The sequence below is a fragment of the Cinclus cinclus genome, chromosome 3 (assembly GCF_963662255.1).
Source record: "Cinclus cinclus chromosome 3, bCinCin1.1, whole genome shotgun sequence".
NCBI lineage: Eukaryota > Metazoa > Chordata > Aves > Passeriformes > Cinclidae > Cinclus > Cinclus cinclus.
This window is the reverse complement of record NC_085048.1, coordinates 86412554-86433861: the sequence shown is the minus strand read 5'-3', so window position 1 is coordinate 86433861 and position 21308 is coordinate 86412554. Positions and strand designations below refer to the sequence as shown.

General features: G+C 50.8%; 1 protein-coding gene across 2 annotated transcripts; it reads right to left on the bottom strand.

Moving 5' to 3' along the window:
- Nucleotides 1–16809: 16809 nt before the first annotated feature.
- SIX2 (SIX homeobox 2) lies at nt 16810–20267 on the bottom strand. 2 transcript variants are annotated; one of them, XM_062489240.1, is made up of 2 exons: nt 19693–20267; nt 16810–17113 (listed from the first exon to the last, which is right to left on the bottom strand). In XM_062489240.1, exons 1-2 carry the CDS (start codon nt 20265–20267, stop codon nt 16810–16812), a joined length of 879 nt encoding a protein of 292 aa, XP_062345224.1. The 2 variants fall into 2 exon arrangements, with proteins under 2 accessions (XP_062345224.1, XP_062345225.1); XM_062489241.1 differs by having other exon boundaries at nt 19708–20267.
- Nucleotides 20268–21308: the final 1041 nt, after the last annotated feature.

The following is a 21308-nucleotide window of genomic DNA, read 5'->3' as shown; positions in this document are numbered from 1 at the left end:
TCTGTCAGGCCAGGCTGGAGGATTGGATGGCTAAGCCTGATTCAGTGTGCTTATTCCTGTGTTCCTAAGAAAAATGTGCTTTAAAAAACAGCCCTGAATAAACAAACAGTGTTCTACACTGACCTGTAATTAGTTCTTGATCCCTCCTTCACTCCCCATCCTGAGGATGCCCTGGTCTTAACTGTCCAGTCTCCAGTCCCCATGGCAGCAGTGTCAGCAACAGGTTTTTTTTCCTGAGGACTGTCTCATGTCTCACCTCTGGACCAGGAAACCTGTGGCTTTGCTCTCACCCTGGTTTACATGATGAGCAACTCTGCCGGAGGTGATTCCCTTGAGAAACTCAGAAATGGAAAGGTGAAATGAGAATTGGAGGAGGAAAAATGAGAACCGGAGCCCTCTCATCTTTGTTTGTTGTTGTTTTGCTTCCCGCTGGTGCTACTAAGACACACTGAAGACGTGATGGGCAAGTGCAACATTGCCCATAACCTGAGGCCACCACGGGTGAGCTCTCCCGAAGTTATTAATCTGAGGTGTCTAAGTCATACAGGGACAAAGTGTTTGGAATGTGACACCTCCACTGCGCTTTCATGGATCCTCAGGTGTCATAAAGTATCAGTGTATCACAAAATTTGGGGTTTATTAATACACCAGGAGAATGGGAATTGCAAAGTTTGTGGGGTTCTTGTTTTGGTTTTTTTTTTTCCCTTTAGAATCCCACTAAGAATCAGTTCCCGGCTGTCTGCCTCTAAGAGTGGAAAACTCTCATTTGCTGATTAGAGCCCCTAACAGCGCTTGCCAATCGAGCAGAGGCAACCTCTCCCTCTGTCCCTCCGCGGTGCGAGGAGTAGCGCGGGGCCGCGCCCGGGGCCGCCTCGGGAGCGAGCGGAGCCAGCGCCGCCGCCGTGCCCGCCCGCGGCCAGCAGGTGGCGCTGCGGCCCCAGGCTGGCCCCGCTCCGCCCGCTGGGAGCGCCCGCGGCGGGAGCGCCGGGATGGCCGCGGGGGGACGGCGCTCTCACCGCCACCCCTGCGGGTCACCGCCACCGCTCCCGGGTCACCGCCACCCCTGCGGGTCACCGCCACGGCTCCCGGGTCACCGCCACCCCTGCGGGTCACCGCCACCGCTCCCGGGTCACCGCCACCCCTGTCACCGTGACCCCTTGTACTGTCACCGCGACCCCCGCCGTGTCATGGTGAGCGGGCTGACATCGCGGGGACAGATGAGCGATGGACAAACAGGTGAGGGACAAGCGTTTTGCATTAAACATCCGCACGCCCGCGTGTGTTATCCCGTGCCGGGTACTGTGACAGCAGCTGTTCAGGGAACTGAGCAGGAAGCGGAACAGCGTGGACGGCTTTACTGGAGAAGGCGATGCTATGGCTCCAGTCAGCACCAGAGTCCTGGGACCGGTTCTCTCTTCCCAAAGCTACAGCTGGGAGCAGTGGAATAACTCCCGACTCGAGGGACCCCAGCCTACAGCAGGCTGAGCATGAGGAACGTGGGGCACGCAGGAACCCCGCTGTAAGGAAATGGTCTGGGGAACAGCTCCACAGCTGCAGGTTCCAAGGCTAAAATCGACCTGGAGTCTGATGGCCCTTGTTAGAGTGCTTGGGGAAGCGGAGAAGGGGGCCAAAATCTAGCACTGGGTGACACCGGCCCTCTGGCAGTGTGGTGTGGAAGTCAGACCAGCTTCACAAGAGGCAAACAGAAGAGGGATCTAAGAGGGCCTATTGACCAGTCTGACCTGCAACCGTGGCAGCTGGACCTCTATATTTTATGGCAGCTGAAGAAATTGAATTGCAAATGATAGGTGCTAAAGGAGAAGAGATTAGGTTTTGGTACCAGTAAAGATCGTTTTCTTGTAAAATGCAGTTGACTGGTACAGAATTGATATCTCCACTGACATGCAAAATTAAAGATTTACTTTACTTTGCTTTTTGATGCCTAGATTTCCTAGTCCCAGAGGTCCATTCAAATCTTCATCTACCCTGCTTATTATCAACACTTCTCCCTTCTTTCTAACCTGTGACTTCTGGTTACTCCAGGAGGCTTCTCCCAGCCTACTGTAAATGAGATGTTTAGAGTCACATCATTTTGAAATCAGTACATTAAGAGATAAACCTCTGATGTTGGGAGGAACAGAATGAGATATTAACAAAAAAAAAATTAATACAGGTCTCATCAAAAACTTGTTCCACTTCTTTCCCCAGGAAGCTGGCTTTTCTTGATTAAATGATTAAATTATGAAAGTATATTTTCAAATAGCAAAGTATGTTAGTTGTGAATTCCTCTTAGTTTTGACTGTGATGGGAGTTTTCCACTTTGAGGTTGCCTTGCTGACTGTATACAGCCTGCTATGGACATGGATGTGCATCCAACCAAAACCTTGTTCTTGAAGCTCCAAGGGTCTTCTCCCCAGTATGACATGACATTAGTCATGTGATGGCAAAATGCTGAAATCCTCTAGGAAAAATAATGATAAGGAGTGGCCCATGGCAAGACAATTCATTCAGCCAACGGGCTGCTCCTCCCTTGAACTCAAACTGTTCCAGGAAGGGAAAAAAAAAATAAAGGGGGGGGGGGGTAGGGAGAGAGAGAAAAAAAATCAATTATTTGGGAGTGCATTAAATTCATTATTCCATATGACAAATTTCCCTCACTGCTGTCATCTTTCCTGGATCCTCCTCACACCTGGGGCTTAAAGTTAGTCCTTGTTTTATACCACATGTGCAATAAATTCATGACTTCAGGGAAGCATTGGACCTCTTCTACATGAGCAAACCTATTACAGCAGGGTTGTCAAGAAAGAATCCTGACATGGAAAACTGATCATTCATTTTCCAATCTAATCACAAAACTCGATGTTGAAAGAGATACAATATCTAGATATGCACTTTATTAGATAGTTCCATAGTAAAACCTTATCCGGAAATTAATTTTAAATTCCTGAGAGAATGCATGAAGTTGGAAAGGTGCCTGAATAACTCTAAAAAAAGAAAAAAAAAAGCATCAGGGTTAATGGTAGTGTATTAAATAAAGAAAGGAGTATTTAGTGAGAGAAGTATTTGACATCTTGACATCTTCATTAACAATCAGAGGGAATACAATGCATATCACTGTCACTTTGAAATGACACCGGATTAAGAAATGTTGCTAAATTGAGAATGAAGCAAAGAAATCCAGAAAGAAAAATATGTGGGTAGAAAATAACTGTATGAAATTTGTCTGGGAAAAAACAAACAAACGAGAAGACAGCATAAATACATCTATGAAAAGTAATTAACAGATAGTAAAAATAAGGCAAGCTAATGAATGTCAGGGTGTATATGCCCATTCATTTCATTGCTGTACCAGTCCAAGCTGTGGTGACTGGTTTAGATGTTTGTTTATCTCATAAAAGGGATAAATTCTGGTGTGATCCCACTTCACTGCCATGTTATGTTAAATTCAGGAGAGTATTATTTGAACTGTAGGGACAAACTGGTAAAACTTTGAGGAAAATTAACAGAAGTGTTCTGTGATGTAGCAGAAAAGAGATGGGTATGAATTTGTAAAACGCTACATTAAATGTAAGACATATTTAAGAAGATTTGCTCGTTAGCAGGGTCAAATCAGGATGTGTGTCTTTTCCCTAGTAAAGACAGTGAAGTGTAAAATACCCCATATGCATAGAACAGATACCTAGGCAGTTTTCAGGCTGTGCCAACAAGACTCACAATCCAAGCACTGGACGCTATTTCTTCTAGAGCTTGTTATACCTTATGTTTATGGGTGCCTCCTGTTTAAATTTGGAGGTGGGCAGTTCCACCACTGATGACACTGAAAGGTAAGCTTACAAAAGGGGACTTCAATCTGTGGGTTCCATGAAAATGAGAGTAACAAAACAATTTCTTCTCAACCCCATATTTATGTCCAGAAGGAGTAATTCTATCAATAGAAAAAAAAAGAAGTGAGCACCTATTACAGACCATGTATATCAACTGCAAGATTTTTTCATCACAGAAACAAGGATTTAACGACAGCATTTTGTCAGTGAAACTCTGCCCAAATCACCATTTCTTTGGTGATATGATTGGGAATCCTGGGAGAACAGGCTCTGATGAAATGCTAACTGTACACTGTGTTATGTCCTATCAGATCACAAAACCTGCACTATTACTGTAGTTCAATAGAGAATGCTGATGGTAGTGAAAGGTAAAATACAGGTTTTGCAGTGTGAGAGAACAAAGCTGTGTAATTAATAGCAGCATTCTTCAGAGGTCACAGCAATGCCAACCCCAATGGACAAAGCTAAACTTGATGGGCAGGGGGGACAGCACATGGGAAAATGTGTCACTGGCACTTCCACCTGTTTTTCTCAGATGCTCAGGGAATTTATAAGGCTCTTTCGGTTGAGAGTTTTCACTTACAAATGAATCTTAAAAGGTGTTTGAGATAACACTGGGCTATCAGGAGTTTGGAATTCCAGGCTTGTTAGCCAGTTCCCTGTCCCAGATTGCTCAGCTGTAAAATGCTTATGCTGCTTCTGCTTACAGGTGCTTGGAGCTGTACCAGTATCCTGAAGCACACAGGTCACATATGGTGTTCTTGCCGACCTTCACTCTGTAATGGACAGTCAGATTAGACCTCTGGTCTGTTTTGAAGAGTTAAGTGAGGGTTCTCATAAATATTTTGTCCCCCCCCCCCCCCCCGCTTTTTTTTTTTTAAGCATTGTCAATTAGATCTCCAAATCTAGTAAAAAAAAAAAACAAAAAACCAAAAAAAACCAAACAAACAAAAAAAAAACACGCTAAACCACTGCATTTGCAAATCTGCCATTTCAACACAACTGTAGATGAAATGCTGTACAGCCTTCCAACCACCTATTTCGACTGGATAAAACTTACTTTTCTGTAAACGACAGAAGAAGATTTATGAGATATCAGTGTCACCGACCTGCTTGTACACAGTGATTTTGTTTCGGGTTGAATGTAACCAGAGACTAGATACAGTTACCACAAAGTTAAAAGGTGAGATTAATTGCTATTATGCCATAAATAAATGTTGAGTTCTATAAGCTCTTCCTGGCTTCTGTTGCCACTGCTTCTCCTCTGCTCTTCCCCAGCCGGTACTGCTGCACCAGCTGGAGATGCCAGCGATTTACACCTGACTGGGAAGCACAGGGACCAGCAAGCACAGGTTTCCAAGTCAGTATTTGGGAAATACACACGAATGTACAAAGTCTTCCCACCTACCCAGCTTTATTCACTTCTTGGACAGCAGGGCATTGCAAGAAATAAGAAAACATTAATTATGACAATGTCTGTCCTGGACACACATAAACACAAGCAGATTTTGCAGATGAAATATCAGCGGTTGCTGGTGGCAGTGGGTCTGTGCACTGGCACTGGTGGATAAAACCCAACCACCCATCTGCACCTCCCTGTTGCCCCCTCTGCTCACCTCCCTGGGCTCTGATCTGGTTGCTGGGTCACCGGCGGTGCTGCAGCGCTGCCTCGCTGGCACCATTTCATTTCTGCATGACACAACAACACAGGCCTCCGAGATTCCTTTATAATGCCACAGATAGACATAAACAGATGCTCCAAACAGATGTAATCAAACACAGCTGTGATCTGAAAAGTCCCAGGCGGGCTTTGGGGTCCAGCCAAACTATACGGAGCACAGACTGATGTCAAGATGGAAATGCAGCAAGGGGCTCACCTTTCCCCCCTGCTGGCTGAGCAGAGGGAGATAGGTATGGCAGATACGAACATGCACCAGCTGCTGGGAGACATCTGGGGGCAGCCAGACTGCAGGAGGGACCCATCATCCTCCAGTAGTGCTGCCCCTGCCCGGTGCTGGATGCATTGTTGTCCTTGGAGAATCTGGTAGTAAATGATTTTGTCAAAGTCAGCCGTTTTCATTACCAGAATCTACCCAAACAGCCTGGTCTTCCAGACAGCCTGGTCTTCCAAAGAGACTGCATCCAAAGAGACCCTGACTCCTGCCTTTTAGTCGGTGGTGAGTGGCAAGGGCGGGATGAGTTTTCTCTAACTTGCAGAGGGCATTAAAGCCATTCCTACTCACATAAAACCACTTACCCTGGTGTATATTCATTGAAGGGAGGTTGAGGAGATTGCAGAGTGAAGAAAGTAAGGGGGTTAATGCCAGAAATGAAGAATGGGGAGCGTGACTCTTTATTTTTGTGTCATCGTGTCTGGTGCTGCTGTTGGGACTCCAGTGACTCCCTGCATCTCCTTACACATTTGCTGAAGGATTACGGGGGGCACAGGTCAGAGGACAGTGACAGAAATAATGGGTTTGTGTAAGAGTGGTGCCACCTAGACCAAATCCTAAACTGGAGGTGAGAACCTCGGCGGCGGGGGGGAGGGGGGGGGGGGGGGCAGCAGAGGGGGCTGCAGAGAGGGCTGTACCTATTTCAAAGACATTTTTACCAAATAATTTCTTCACTTAGGACCCTAGAATATTGGGATGGAAAATCCTTGAGATGCTGTTATCAAAAGCAAAGGCAAATGTGCATTTATATCAGAGAGAGAATTAATCACTTCTCAAATTGACTCATGCTATGGGCTTGATCCAAAGTATTTGGAAAAACTCTGACTGACTTCACAGATCCTTGGGGTGTAGGTGGGAACTTTGCCACTGTCTTCAAAAAGAACAGGGCCAGGCTTTAGCCCTTGGCTGAAAAACAAATCAAGGAAAAGACACAAATCCTTTTCAAATACTTTAGAAAGAATGTATTATTTGAATTTCTGTAGCTATACTGTTACTAATAACATTAAACACCCATGAATTTACATTTCAAAGCATATTGTACCTAAATAGAAATTTTACACATGTTCGATGTTTGTTGGACATGAGTCACTTAATAGGAAAAGTAGTCATAAAGATTGTATAGATTGAAAGTAACATGTTAAATAGCACTTTTGAGTCCTTCAGATTTAGTATCAACTGTTTCCTGGTTAGTGCAAATGACCACTTTTCAGAATAGATGTTTTACTTAACTTTTCTTACAGAAATGAGATGGGTGACAGTAGATTTCAGCAGACCAGGCAGGTGGAGATTTTTTCAAAAGCTAATACTAATAAATTGAAGACAATACGAAAAGTATTAATAAGAGATATAAAATATCAGTTTGATGAAGTCCGTATCACCTGCAAAAAAAAAACCTAAAAAACAAAACAAAACAAAAAAACCAGTTTTGAATTTTAACAAGATTTCTATGTGAAAATCTCGTAAGACATTGAAATGGTAGAAGAGTTTTGGAGAGATGTTCTGAAATGAAGTGAAGGTTTTAAATTTAGGTTTAGATTAATACACAGTGCATACACACAGTAAGAGCTTTAGAAAGAGGCTTAGATTCTGTTCACGATTATGCAAACAAAGAAAGAAAATTAGATAGAGGTTTGCAACATTTTCTGAGATTTTTTTTCTATGTCCCTTTTCTTTAACTTCTTTTAGATTTTTCATATCTAAAAATAGGTGACAGCAAACTAAACTGGTTTTGACCCGAGCTGCCCTTGTCACCAAAACTGTCCTCGAAAAGTACTGACTTTCACCGGCTCCACATTCATCTCGGGATGATTTGAGCGTGTGGGTCGCCTTCAGGAATGCCCTGTAAATATAAACAACTATTACTACTGGAGTACATTTAATGACAAAAATGTGCCAATGCCGCGCTGACGACATTCGCCCTTGAATTACATTCCTTATAAGGGCGATGCAGCTCGGCCGGGCCGGGCGGGCTGCGGGGCGGGCCCTGCCGCACTGGCGTCGCCACCCTCTCATCTTTGTCCGCAGTAAAATAACCTAAAGCAAAGATGTGCGCCCCCAGCCTCCGCGAAACACCGGGAAATAGTGAGAGCAAACCCACCTCTCACCCTAAAACTCCTGCTCATCCGAGCTGCGAAGAAATAATAAAATGTTTTTGGAAAATAATAGTATTTAAAAAAAATAATAAACCCCTGGCCCCTCGCCGCCACAGGACCGAGAAGGGCAGCGCCCACGGGTGTACTGGTGCTTGGGTTCTGTCATTCCCTCGCCCAGCTCGCAGGGCAGAGCGAGGTGCGGCATGGTCTCCCGGGGGCTTTTGGGGTCAGAAGCCGTGATCCCTCTCGGCAGTCCCCCACCCCGAGCGGCGACACGGAAAGGCTGGTGAGGGCCCACACGTCCAGCTCCCGGGATCGCTGCAAGGGAAGCACCAGCCTACCGAGGAACTGATTTCAATTAGGAGCCGTAATGAACTTCTCCTCGGCCAGGGGAGGCGAGTCAAGTGCTTCAGCACTCCCGGCCGCTATCCTGCCTTCAGTGACAGCATTGCCCGAATTCTCCTTAAAGCTGAGGCAGCAGAAGGGTTTAAGAAGTCCCCGGAGCCCCGGTGGCCAGAGGGGCCCGGCCGCGTCCCCGACCCCCGATGGTCCCACCGGCAGTGGGGCGACGGGCGGGACCCTCTTTCCCGATACCGCTCCAGGGCGCAGATCCCTGTCCTTCCGTCCCTCCCACGACCCAAAATGACAAAGAAGGGCACCGGGTTTGTTCTCCTGTTTTCACATTTCGAGGGCAAATTCCACTTTTCCAGGCGTTAACAACTCCTTTCCCCGCTTCTACGTCTTCTCTAACGGAAAAAGAAAAATCCCGGCGAGGCCCCTGGGCCGGCCCAGGGCACACGGGTGGGTGACGGCAAGGCGGCCGCCGAGGTTCGGGGCTGACGGTCCGCTCAGGAGAAGCCCCGCGGTGCCCCCGCCGATGTCCCCCGCCTCAGACCCGCCTCTGGCCCGGGCACGTCGGCTTTCGCCCGGCCACCGAGCGCCGGAGCTAGAGCTTGTCCCTGCTGCTTGCGCAGAGCACGAGCTGTTTCGGAAGGTGCCCAGGGCTGGAGGAGAGAGTGCGGAGCCCGCACCCAGGCGGGTTAAGCGGGGGCACGGCAGCTGCCCGGACCTGCCCCCGCCGACACCAAACCGGCACGCGGGGCTTTGTCGGCTGGACTGGCCCCTCCGAGGGGGCATCTTTCGAGAACTGCAAAGAAAAGACTGTCTTGCAGTCACTGTAATCCAAGGTTTTCATTTACTATTATTCAATCAGGATTTATCTCTGTTTTTTTAGGAGGCTACTTTTCCAGGGCTGTTACTCGATACTGATCCATTAAATCATTCCAGCTGAGAGATTAAATGTATGATTTGCAACCAGCTGGATTTCTTAAATGGTGTCTTCGCCTCCCTTCAGACTATGAGTAGACTCAACGAGAAAACACTTTGCTTTGGCATGGAAACTCGCACATTTGCCCGAAAATTACCACACGGAGTTCATTCAATGCCAACAGTATTCTCTTCCTTTCTCTCCACTGGATTAGATTTCCCCCAGCCATAAAACGACTCCAAAAGCGAGATACCATCGAAATGGCAACGCATGCCAAGCGAGCGGGTAGGCAGCAGGCTTAAGCCTTCCCTCGATCTGACATCGCAGCCGCTCTCTGCGTCTCTCAGGGCTGCCCCGGCTCCAGCGAGCCCCTTCAAGCAGCGCCGGCCCCGGGCAGGGGAAGTCGGGGCGCGGCTGGGCACTTAGGGGGCGCTGGGATCCCCCCGCCACGCAGGGGCCGATCGCAGGGGCGTTCTGTGTCCTCGCAGGGTGACGGGGGACAGGGCAGGCTGGACAGACTACGCCCCCCAGGCAGAGCGCCCCGTTGTGCCCGAGGGGGGCGATGAGAAGGAAGGAGTGACCCCTTCCCACCGACACTAGTCTAGGTAATAAATACACTCGATTTAGGGTAATTACGGGAGAGCGAATGGCCGCCCTCCAGCTACGGAGATCCCCCACGGCATCTCGGAGACCGGCCATCAGGTCTCAAATACCCGATACGTGGGAAGCACTGCCGCTTTGGCTATGCCAGTCTTGCCCGAAAAATGAAAAAAAACCAAAACAAAACAACAAAAACAATCAGACCCCTCCAAGCTAAAAGGGATCAGGGGCTTTCTCCGACCGAAACCACACCGTAGAGACACCACACCTAGGGGGATTTGCCACATCTATGGGAGAGAAAGCACTTTTTGGGCACGCTCGGGGGAGACGGAGCCGGATTCGCACACACCCGCAGCAGCAGCAGAGCCCCGTGTTAGGCAGCGACTCCTCTTCCCTCTGACCGCCTTGGTTTCTGCTAAAAGCCCCAGAGAGGTGGGATCAACCACTAATTCTGGGAAGCAGTTAGGTGACCTGCTCGGGGAGAAGCCCCAATCTCACGCCACTCACTCTCTCCACGGTTCCCCGTGGGGCCCGCGCCGCCCGGTTCCGCGCCCCAGTCAGCGCTGCCAACACGTCTCTGCCCCACGACTGGTTTCGTTTGGTTCAGGGAGGTTTCCTAAGCGTCCTGACTTTCCAGTTGATGTTTTTGTTGGGTGTGCTCTCGACACGCTCTTACGAATGATGTCCCAAACGGTTCATAATTTTTCAGTGTCCTCTCATCTGCCCAGCTCCAGCTCAGTGCGCGCTGCATCGCGCTGCGGATGCTCGCCCCGAGCATAGGGCTCGTGGGTGACCGAGTATCTCACGGTACTGAGAGAAACCCAGCCGTCCCTGGCCCCGCAGCCGCCGGGGTGCCCCGTTCACCGGCTCCAGGAGCCCCTGAGCCCCGGGCAGGCCGTGCCCCTGCCCCTCTCCCCCGGCTTTGGCGATGGGCGGCGAAGCGGAGCGGGCCAGGAGGACAGGGCTGCAGGGCGCAGATCCGCTCCTACCCCGTTGCGGGTCCCGGCGGTGGGGAGCTGGAGCTGGGGCGCTCCGCGACACCGACAGCCCCCGACAGCCACTTGGTTCCACGGCGTCGGGGGAAATGGACGAGGGGTCCCAGAGAGGCTCGGGTCGGGGCCTTCCTCGAGGAAGGAGACTACCTCAGTCCCCGGTGATGCCCCTCACACAGTTCTGCGGTGACAGAAGGGGGACTAGACTTATCCACTTTCGATTAAACTCATGACACTGAACCGGAGGTGTTCAGTCACCTGCACCCCTCGCGGCAGCACTCCAGGTGTGCAGGGAGAGATGTCTCACCCACGGGTGACTGACTGGCCGTGTACCTTCGCCACCTCCTTATGAAGGACAGCATGTCCCCACGCGGCGTGGGTCCACCCGCTGCCGAGGGGGCCACTTCTCCCCGGAGCACCTGCCGCCGGCGTTTCCAAAGCACCGGGCAAAAGCCGGGCCCCGCAGCGGGGACAAGAGATGCTCACCTTCCGGTGGAGGTGGGAAAAAAAGGGAAGAAAAGTGGGGAGCGGAATCAGATGTCCCGTCGGAACCTGCCCGCGCTGTGTTCGGCTCCGTAGACAGGGTGGTCAGCTTTCGGGGTTGGGAACTACGAAATATTTACTGCCAAAGTGCTCTCTGATCTAGCCCCCTGCTCTCTCCCTCGACCTCCAGCACGTCTACATCGCTTTGGAACGGCGCGGTTGGGAGTACCTCTGCCCAGACCCAAAACAAACTCTGCACGACTAGAAATCGCTCTTCCAATATGATTTATTGGAATATGTCCAGCTTTGCAAAAAACTGTAGACTTGATAAAGTCCCTCTTTATAACTCTTTACACACCCCGGTTTTTTTATTTCTTCCCTGTTGCCAGCCGGTCTTGCCTGGGTTGAGACCCAGACGAGCTCCTGACAGTCACTTTTCAGACTCAGATGTTCGTCTCACACGCGTTAGCTCCAAATGCTGCCTGGTTTTTCACGCTGCAGACTATTTTTGGAGAGCAGGGCAGCGCAAATGAATAATCCTGATGAAGGTAGCTTTCAACGGATTCTTTACAAAATCTATTCCCCCTTCCTCCCTCCCACCCCCTGGGTACACACGCACCATACCGAGGTTTGCATTTTTCATGGCGGGACAACTAAGTCTATAAAAGGCATATTTGCTTTTCCTGGCTGTTTCAAATATGTATTTCCTGGAGGACTTCGCATCTGATGGGGTCATCAGAAGCACATGTGCGATTTTCATCTTTCCGAGTGATTCTCCTCTCTTACCGACCTTTCCTTTACCAGCACTGTATGCTGATTTGACATTTTACCTGTCCGCTCACCTTATTTTGCACTAAACCAGCCTCTCTGTTCCAGACTCTTGGGGAGGTCTCCCAGTTTGTTTCGATATATCTGACTGGGTCTTCTTGGTTTTGTTTGTTTGTGCTTTCTTTTTGTTATAGTTTGGTTTTTTGCCTATTTTTTTGGGGGGGGGGGGTGGGGGTGGGGGAGTGTGTGAGGTATTTAAAAGTAGGGGTTTTTTTTCCCTACACGGTTTGGGCTGGAGGTGGTGTGCCGGCCAGCTGCACACCGGGACTCCGGATGAAGGCGGACTGATATTTAGTGCTGGTGATGGACCAGCTTACCCAAACCCAGGGAAGAATAATTGCTAATAAACAACCCCCGCCTCCCGTTTATTTTAATGTTAAAGAGATGGAACTTATTCCCGAGCAAGAAGGCTCCTCCTCGATGCATGGAGGTGAAGCTTTGAGCACTGCTCCCCGCAGCAAAATAGGAAGAAGGTTATCCAACTCCGAGGTTTATGTATTTTTTCCAAATCCCAGAGCTTCTCTCCTTCAGACAAAACCCTCACCTTTTCCTTGTGTACTGAAGCACTGAAAGTTCCCTTCGGTATATTTTTCTTGGCTGCCTGAGCCTCAGCATTTTGAATCACTAAGCAGAAGAAGCTTAAAACCTCTGCAGTAAGGGCCAGTGCCCAGTGTTTTCATCACCACCCCCTGCATTATTTGTCATGCTCAAGCGAGGGTTTGTTCAAGGCAAAAGCCTGCTCCTACTGGGCTGCATTTGTTTCTCCTAAAGAAGGCAAGAGATTTTGTTTCCGGGTCTGGTAACAGGAGCCCCAATGCCTTACACAAACATCGCTGGGCAGGCAGGGGCACTCCCAAGGCTTTTCGTTCCGGGGCTGCAGCAGCGCCCCTCAAACACATTGGGACGTTGGTTAGGCCAAAACTGCTGCACCAGGTCTGGGGAGAAGAGGCAAAGTACCTTTCTCCGGGGTCGCTCACAAAAATATGCCAAAAATATCCCGTGTAGATCATGTCGAGTGTCCCCCAAATGGCTTATATTGCCCAAAGGAAAATGCAGCCACCCAGCCTTGTAGATGAGTCCTGATTACACCCAAAAGCCTGGAAGGACTCGCAGATGGAAAGTGTTCAACCAGCAAGCTCTGGCATACGGTCTCCTACTCATAGGAAAGGCTCGTCCTATAAATTTGCTACCTCTCCCCAGAAAAGTGTCGGAAATGGTGCCACATCTCCAGTAGCCTGTCAGGTTGCTCTCTCATCGCATCCATCAGTATTTCCCCGTCAGAGTGCCTAGCTGTGCCTTGTCAGGAAGGACAGAACTGTTTTCTGCCTCAAACGAGCTATTTCTTTCATGGCTTTCTTCAGCACAGCACCGTGTCCGTGAACCCTCATACAATAAAATACAGCAGGAAAAAAACCTCTGCCCTAATACACGTGAATATTCAGCACCCTGCTATCTAAAAGAATTACTCCATTTACATGGGGGGGGGGGGACAAATACTGAATACATTGTGTAATTCGGTAAGACTTTATTTTGAGGTCAAACAGTGCAAACATATATACTATATGGGGGTGTGTATGTATATATAGGTATGTGTGTGTGCATGTATGAGACAGAGAGTGCGGTCCTTCCCAGATTGTCCAAGCTATAGGGGATCTGAAGTGCAGTTTGCCGGCCACATCCTGGCCTCAGTCCGAGGGTAGCCAGGGGGAGTTTCATGGATAAAACCTGCCGGAACTGAACCGCCTTTTAATTTATGCCCCGAAACCCATGTGGGTACCCCAGGAACAACCAACCATGAGATGAGATATGTCCCTTGTAACCTAATGCTAGTGAATCATAACTAATCTGTTTAAACCCAAGGATTAGTCACGTCAGTTTCGGCATATTCCTCTATCGGGAACATTTTTTGTGCGTGGAAAATTGGAGGGATTTGGGCTAATTTACCAAACATCAGTACTAAGGCAAGTACGGTCTGATAAAAATGAGTCTTAACATGATCGGGGTTTCGGGTTGCATTACACACACACATCCCATCACCGGGACTTTGAGTTGTGTGAGTCCATAATTCCAGATTGACCTGCAGAATTTTTTCTTTCTGCATTATTTCTGTTTCTAGCCATCTTTAAGTAGCTTCAGTGACTCGCCCTCTCTTAATTCATCCATATATAAGATCCTCACTGAAACGTACATGAGTTTTCACAGATCTCACTCTCTCAAAGGGCCTTTCTCACCGTGTCAGCTCTTCATCTACTTTCCCTGATCGAATTCTGCCTCCTCCGTGCAATATAACCTTTTATTAATCACATAAACCCCATCCTGTTTTCATACTGCCTCTTCAAATATTCCCCATCTTGGCTTTACTCTTTCTCATTTTTTTTTCTTTCTCCAGTGGGCGAAGTCTTAAGGCTTTATTTCGGTTTCGAGGCCGTGTTTTATTAACCCAGACATTCTGTTTTCCTTCACAAATTCATTTCCATCCACAAAAATACAAAATAATTAACTAGCCAATTAATTAATTCTTTGCCATATTGCACCACTGCGTGTGGTATTTTACAGGGAGCGGAGATCTTCTGTAGCTATAGGAAGCAGTGGTTCCTCTACTTGCAAAATGTTTATTTTCAAATAGTTAAAATTCATAGCTAAAATTATTAGATGTCTCTCAACGGAAATAACAGGATCTTCTATTTAGACCGTAATGCACGTAAGGCCACACCGGTATGCTCCGATGCAGCACAGGCATCAGACACACCATCTCTGCTGCTGAAAAAAATCACCCCGAAGTGCAGAAGCAGGCGAAACATAAACCCGAACATACCACATTGTCTTCGATAAAAATTGCACCCCACTGTGCCCCAGCATAACGAGTAAACTCGGATTTATTACCGCGACTAAGGGAGAGCTTTTTTCCGGAGACCGAATCTCCCCATTACCGACATCCATACATTCCCTTCTGTAGACTTTTAACGGGACCTCAGAGAAATGTGCTTTTAGCGAACACCCGCAAACGCACAGAGGCGCTAATCCAGACCCAGATTACATCAAATTAGGATACTGCCCGCACAATACTCCCTCTGATTGAAGTTTCAGCCAGCATCTGAAACCTGGACGCGATCTTTGCTGATCTACACATATTTCTATCCCGCTTGAAGTCGTATCTTTTTCTCGGTATATTTTTCACAAGAAAATTATTCTAAAGGAAAATTTTAGAAGACCAAAAATGGAGGTATAAAACTGTTTGCAAGTTATGAGAACATTTTAAGCACATAACACATTCGGCTTCTAGCAAAGACGAAGAGCGAGTGTGCAAGCTGCAAGAGTTCTGAGCTCTTTTAATGGGGCAAACTTGCAAGCAGCCTCCCTGTCTCTTTTGCCACACCGTGCTTACAGGAAAGGAAATTAAAAAGAAGGAAAGAAAAAGGAGAGGAATAGAGAAATCCCTTTCCCAGCATCCCGCAGGCGCCGGAAAGGCGTTTGAAGCCCAGCCGTGCTGGACCCCGGAGAGGGGTCCGGCCACGCTCGGTTTGCCCACCCGCCCTCGGGGTGAGAGAGGAGGGGAGAGGGGGCGGCTTTTTGTCGGGGCAGGCGGACACCGGGGAAGAAAAGTCCTGCACGGCCGTGCCCTCGGGAAGCAGGTGGGCGACCTCTCCTCTTCCCTCAGGGTCCGCACCGCCCGTCCTTCCCCGTGCCCTTGGCTCTTCCCCGGACCGGGCCGGCAAGGGAAGGGTGGCGGGGCTCTGACCACCCGACACCGCCGTCCCCGGCGGCCCCACCAGGACGCCCGCTCCGCTCCGCTCAGGACCGAGCCCGAGAACACCCCGCGGGCGAGTGAAGCAGCCGTACGCCGAGTTAGATTTCTAAATTTTATTATAAAATAAAAGCAGAAATATTTTCCAAAGAATGTATTCACATAATATAAACAATAAACAAAACTAAGGTGAGTGCGGTTGATACTGTCGTTTAGGTCTAAACTTGAGCAGCAATTCCTGTTTTCTTTTTAAAGCCCTCTCCAGCCCGCTTTGCATACCGAGCGGAAAATCTACCTCTGCCTTCCTTCGGCCCCAGCTGGGCCATCCCTTCCTTTCCCACCCAGCAAATGGCGAAAGCACCACATGGACAAGGCCAAAGAAGCTGTCTCTCTGCACAGCATCAGCTACAAGAAGGTTACAGAGTCTGCCTAGAGCGCGTGTTGCTGCTATATCTTGACTATAACTTTTGTATTCTTAGTTGAAATTGTACATCGTACACCTGCCACGGATACATAACTACAATAGGAATAACGGGAGCGATGTGTAACTTTCAAACAGGCATGGCAAGAACAGCCTTGCGTTCCCCTTTCTTCCCCATGCCCCGAAAAAAATAAAAATATTACGATGTGCCTCTTCCCACATAGACCGGCCCGATCGAGTGACACCACTGAGAGATTTGTGAAGTTAAGGCTGGAATGAGCTGCAACACCGATCAGCTTTACAGCCTGCCGTGGAAACCACGGCTCCTGTCCAGCAGTCCTTACACACCTGAAAACGCCTGTAAGCAACCCTTAAGGTTTTTCACAACATCAGCTACCCACAGCGGAGTCCACTGCCTTGCAAACCTGCAGCCAGCCTGCTGCCAAAGGGCACAACACATCCACCAAGGTGTTTGTCATTGCTTTCAAAGTCCCTGGTAGGATTAAAGAAAAGGGGGGGGGGGGGGGGGGGGGGGGGGGGGGGGAAGAAAAGAAAAAATTGAGTAAGGGAGGGCTGGCACAAAGGAGGGAGCGTGTACACTGTTTTAAGAGCCCAGATCGACCAAATTAGATGACATGGGGTTGAGAATGGAGTCCTGCAAGCTGTGGTGGTGCATGGGATCGGCGCTGGGCACGGGGATGGCGCTGGGGCCCTGGGGGTGGCCCAGGCCATGCAGGGGCTGCAGCCCGGGGTTGGAGCTGAGCAGCAGCGCGGGGCTGGAGGAGGTGTGATCCGGGGTCCCTGACGGCGTCTTCTCGTCCTCTGAGCTCCCCAAAACTGTCTTATTCCCGTTCATTGACGCCGAGAGCGGGTTGTGGCCGTTGGAGTTGGAATTCTCGTTGTTTTCCCTATAGGAAACACAAAAGAGGGAGGGAAATCACCATGTGGCCATCGCTCCGGGGTGCGCACTGCAGGAGCGGGGACGGCGGGGACCTGGCTCCGGGAAGCAGCGAGCGGAGGGGAATGCAAAAACAGCAGGTTTAAAAACTCTGCCAACCTCCAAGGCCTCTTCATCTGGCACTTAGGTCTAAGGTCCGCTGAGCTTATAAACAGTCTCCCACTAGCCCAGCGGAAAGTGTCACTTTGCCAAACCATGATTTTCTGCGTCCAAAGGGTTTTCACAGCGTGAGGAGAGGGGAGGACGGGAAAGGAGAAAGACATTATTAAAAAAAAAATATATATACATGTATATACATATATATACTTTTTTTGACTTTTTAATCTTTAAAACTGCTCTAGGAGCTGAAGAGGTGTTCAGCCATTATTTCTCCTGAGAAGGCCAGAGCCCGGCGAGCTGCAGGCAGGATGGCTCCATGCAGCAGAACAGCCACCCTCACACCAGGAGGGAAAGTCTTTTGCTTAAGTAACAGGACATGCTCTTTTTCCCACCCTCGCTCTGAGCTTCAAACTCAAGACATAGCCCAATATGGACGATAAGGTAAGCGAACAGAGTTAACCCGCTGCTTTCCCCGACCCTCTCGGGAAATGCTCGGCACGGCCGCCGCTGCTCCTTCGTCCCCTCCCGGGCGCAGCCGGGATGGCCCCGCACGGCTCCGCGGCGGGGGCAGCGGCACCACCGGTGCGCCTGCCGACAAAGGCTCGGAAAGGCAGGACGCAGTTTCGAATTCATCACCGGTTAAATACCAAGAAATCGCTGGAGGCGGGCCAAGCCCTTGCAGATCTACTATCTATCTATCTATCTATCTATCTATCTATCTATCTATCTATCTATTTTTTTTTTTGCAGGAGATGTGAGTGGAAAGAAGGGGTCGGTGTTGCCGTCCAGGCAAGGCTTATACGGCCTCCACAGCCCTCTTAGAAATACTTTAGACACCGTTCTGCCTGAAACATTGAAGGCAGTGCAAGCATATTTAAAAGCTTCTGCGGAAGTTTTGTAACACACTGTCTGGCAGAGGGGCCCTATCCTGCAGGATTTGGTCGAGAGAAGTTAAGCTATTGCACTGACGGGTTTTCCTCACTAAGGGCTGCAGGATGTGGCTGGACACACTTAGTGCCAAAAAAATAAAAATAGACAAGAAAGCTCTGTTTGAACAGGTTTCCTTGAGTGGATGGCGAGCCCATGAACGGTCTGTTTTCCAACGCCTGGAGTGTAATATTAGGTTGAGTGTATTTTTCAATGTCAAAAATATTATTTGTCTCTGGAGACCTTTAAAACTTGATTCCCCGGGAAAAAAAAAAAAAAAAAAAAAGAGAGAGAGGAATGGAATAAATGTAACCTTCATTTCCTTTGGATATTTGAAGGTGAGTCCCTGCTATCAGCAATAAAAAGGATCTCTAACATCTCGTAAAACCAACACTTGTGAGGATTTGAAGGAAAATTAAAGCGCTAGCACGGTTTCGGGAAATGAATAGAGCAAATCTGTGCCCGAATTTGCCGGGCTGCTCAGCAGCGCGGCCGCGGCTCTGCCCGTTTCCAAAACACAGTTGGCAGAAACCAAAGATAGAAAGAATCCTCCTCGGAGGCACGGATCTACAGGATTCTGCTCCGCTAATCAACCAAGAGATCATACGATCTCTTGCCTGTACGGACCGGGCAATTCAATGAGCTAGCGAACACATTAAGAGGACCCTTTCTGCTTCTTCAAAACGTCTTCCTAAGGCACAGGGACTGCTGATGGAGAAATCAACCCGAATAGCCAGGGATGTAGGCATTAACCTCATCCCGGCGATTCATGGTCCCTTCACTCCACTTAACGTGAAAAACACGGGTGCAGAATCACATTCGGCCTAAGATCATACACCTATTACGTGCGTTCATGATCGCCTTGCTGGGTAGCGAATAAGAACTGCAATGTCATGAGCGAGGCCGCAAGTTGCTCCACTCAGTCCCTGTCCAGGTCTCCGGCCGCACGCCAGGAGCCGAGGACAGAGGACATATTTGCTACCAGCGTTCAGACCCACGCGTTGCCGGCTGACCCCGGCTGGCCCTTTTCTGCACCGGGGTAACCCGCAAGGACACGCTATGAGTTGTGCAGGGCACGGAGCCCCTGCTCTTGAGTCCCGCCGCCGCCGGCCTCAAGCATGGGCACCTCCGGCCACGGCTCCTGGCTGGGCTGCACGCCGGGCTGCGGCGGGGAGGAAGCGGCAACGCTGCTTAACCAGGAGTCGCCGCAGGCCGTGTGAAGCATCCCTGGCAGCAGGGGCTGCCCCGGGGCCGCAGCGCCGGCTATGCGGGGAGTAGGGAGTCGGCGGGGAATGGGTCTCGTCTGCCTCTCCCGGGGCTGCTTTTGGTGGACAGACACCTTCACCGAGCGCCCAGCTCGCTCGCCTCTGTTTCTCCGGGCGCTCCCGAGGCGGAGAGCCCGTCCCCTCCCGGCAGGCCTTCCGCAGCCGGGGCCGGGGCAGATAGGCTCGGGATGAGCACCGGGGTCGGGGAGCAGCGGGCGCCGGGGGAGCTGTAAGGAGCCGTGGGGAGCCGTACCTTTCCTTGGCCTCGGCGGCGCGGTCCCGCTGCCGGCGGTTCTTGAACCAGTTGCTGACCTGGGTGGTGGTGAGGCCGGTGGCTTCAGCCAGCTCCCGCTTCTCTCTGGGGGACGGGTAGGGGTTGTGGGCATACCACTCTCGGAGCACGCTGCGGCTCTTCTCCTTGAAGCAGTAGCTGGTCTCCTCGCCGTCCCAGATGGAGCGGGGCAGCGGGAACTTGCGGCGCACCCGGTACTTGCCCACCGCCCCTAGGGGTCGCCCCCGCAGCTTCTCCGCCTCGATGTAGTGCGCCTTCAGCCAGAGCTGCTGCAGCTTGGGGTGGTTGTGCGCCGAGAACTGGTGGCTCTCCAGGATCTTGTAGAGCTCGCGGAAGTTGCCCCGGTGGAAGGCCACCACCGCCTTGGCCTTCAGGACGCTCTCGTTCTTGTGGAGGTGCTCGCAGGCAGGGAGGGACCAGAGGAACCGCCCCAGCCGCTCGATGTTGCCTCCTTGCTGGAGCACCTCGCAGACGCAGGCCACTTGCTCTTGGGTGAAGCCAAAAGTCGGGAGCATCGACATGGTGAGCCCTGCCGCGCCGCGCGCCCTACGGCCGCATAGAGGGGAGCGGCGCGGGGCGGCGAGCAGCGCCCGGCATGCGGGGCCGGCCCCGGGGCGGCGGCGCCCGGCGGGGCCCGCTTGGGCGTCACGGCCGGGCGTGGGGGGCCGCGGCCATCGGCGGCGCCCGGCCCCGGGGCGGTCGCGGGAGCCGGGGAAAAAATGCGAAAAGCGACGAAAAAAGTCTCGAGAGCCCGAGCGCGGGCGGCTTTTCCCCCCGGCCGCTGCCTCGTTTTTGTAAGTCCAAGTTGCGAGAGTAACTTCGTGCCTCTTTTGTCTCCTATCTGCAGCGCTCGCAGCGGCCGCGGCTCTCACACCCCCACCCCCCTCGGCCGCCGGTTTGGGATCTCCCTGCTTTCCCCCCACCCCCCACCGCCAGATCCCATATAATATAGTGGTAAAGCCCTGCTCACTCGCTCCTCTCCCTTTCGGAGTTTTCCCCCCTTTCTCTCTCTCTCTCTCTCTTTTTTTTTTTTTTAATAATATTATTCTAAGCTGGCATGAAAAGTGATTATCCGCGCTGTGATTGGTCCGGTTATCTGACCCGGGGACTGCCAGGAGAAGACAATAGTTTTAGTCAAATTATTTGCCATGGTGACGCTGTCAATCAGGAGTAACCCGATCTGTTTTGAGGTGGCTCCCCGGCTGGGTTGACAGATTGCTCAGATCCACTCAGAGGCGGCCCTGCGAGCTGAGATATTAGCTAGCGAGGGAGAAATTTCCGTCGTGATTGACGCTGCAGGCGCCCGTCGGGGGAGAGCGGGAGCGCGGAGCTCGGGCCCCTGCTCCTCGCCGCAGGGCACTGCTGCGCGGCGGGACGGAGCCGCCGTCCCGGCCGGGCCCCGCCGCCCCGTCTGGATCCCGCAGCCCCGTCTGGATCCCGCAGCCCCATCCTGGCCCCGCCGCTCCGGACAGCGGGCTCTGCCGTCCCTGACACCCGCGGCTGCGGTGGGAGAAAAAGCCAGTCTCCGGGCCTTGCAGAATTTTTTTTTTTTTTTTCCTAAA

Excerpts from the sequence above, each read along its gene's own strand:
- SIX2 (XM_062489240.1), bottom strand. The coding sequence starts at position 20,267 with ATGTCGATGCTCCCGACTTTTGGCTTCACCCAAGAGCAAGTGGCCTGC. Across the intron at positions 17,114-19,692 it reads GAAAGGTACGGCTCCCCACG|GGAAAACAACGAGAATTCCA; the intron begins GCTCCTTACAGC and ends TGTTTCCTATAG.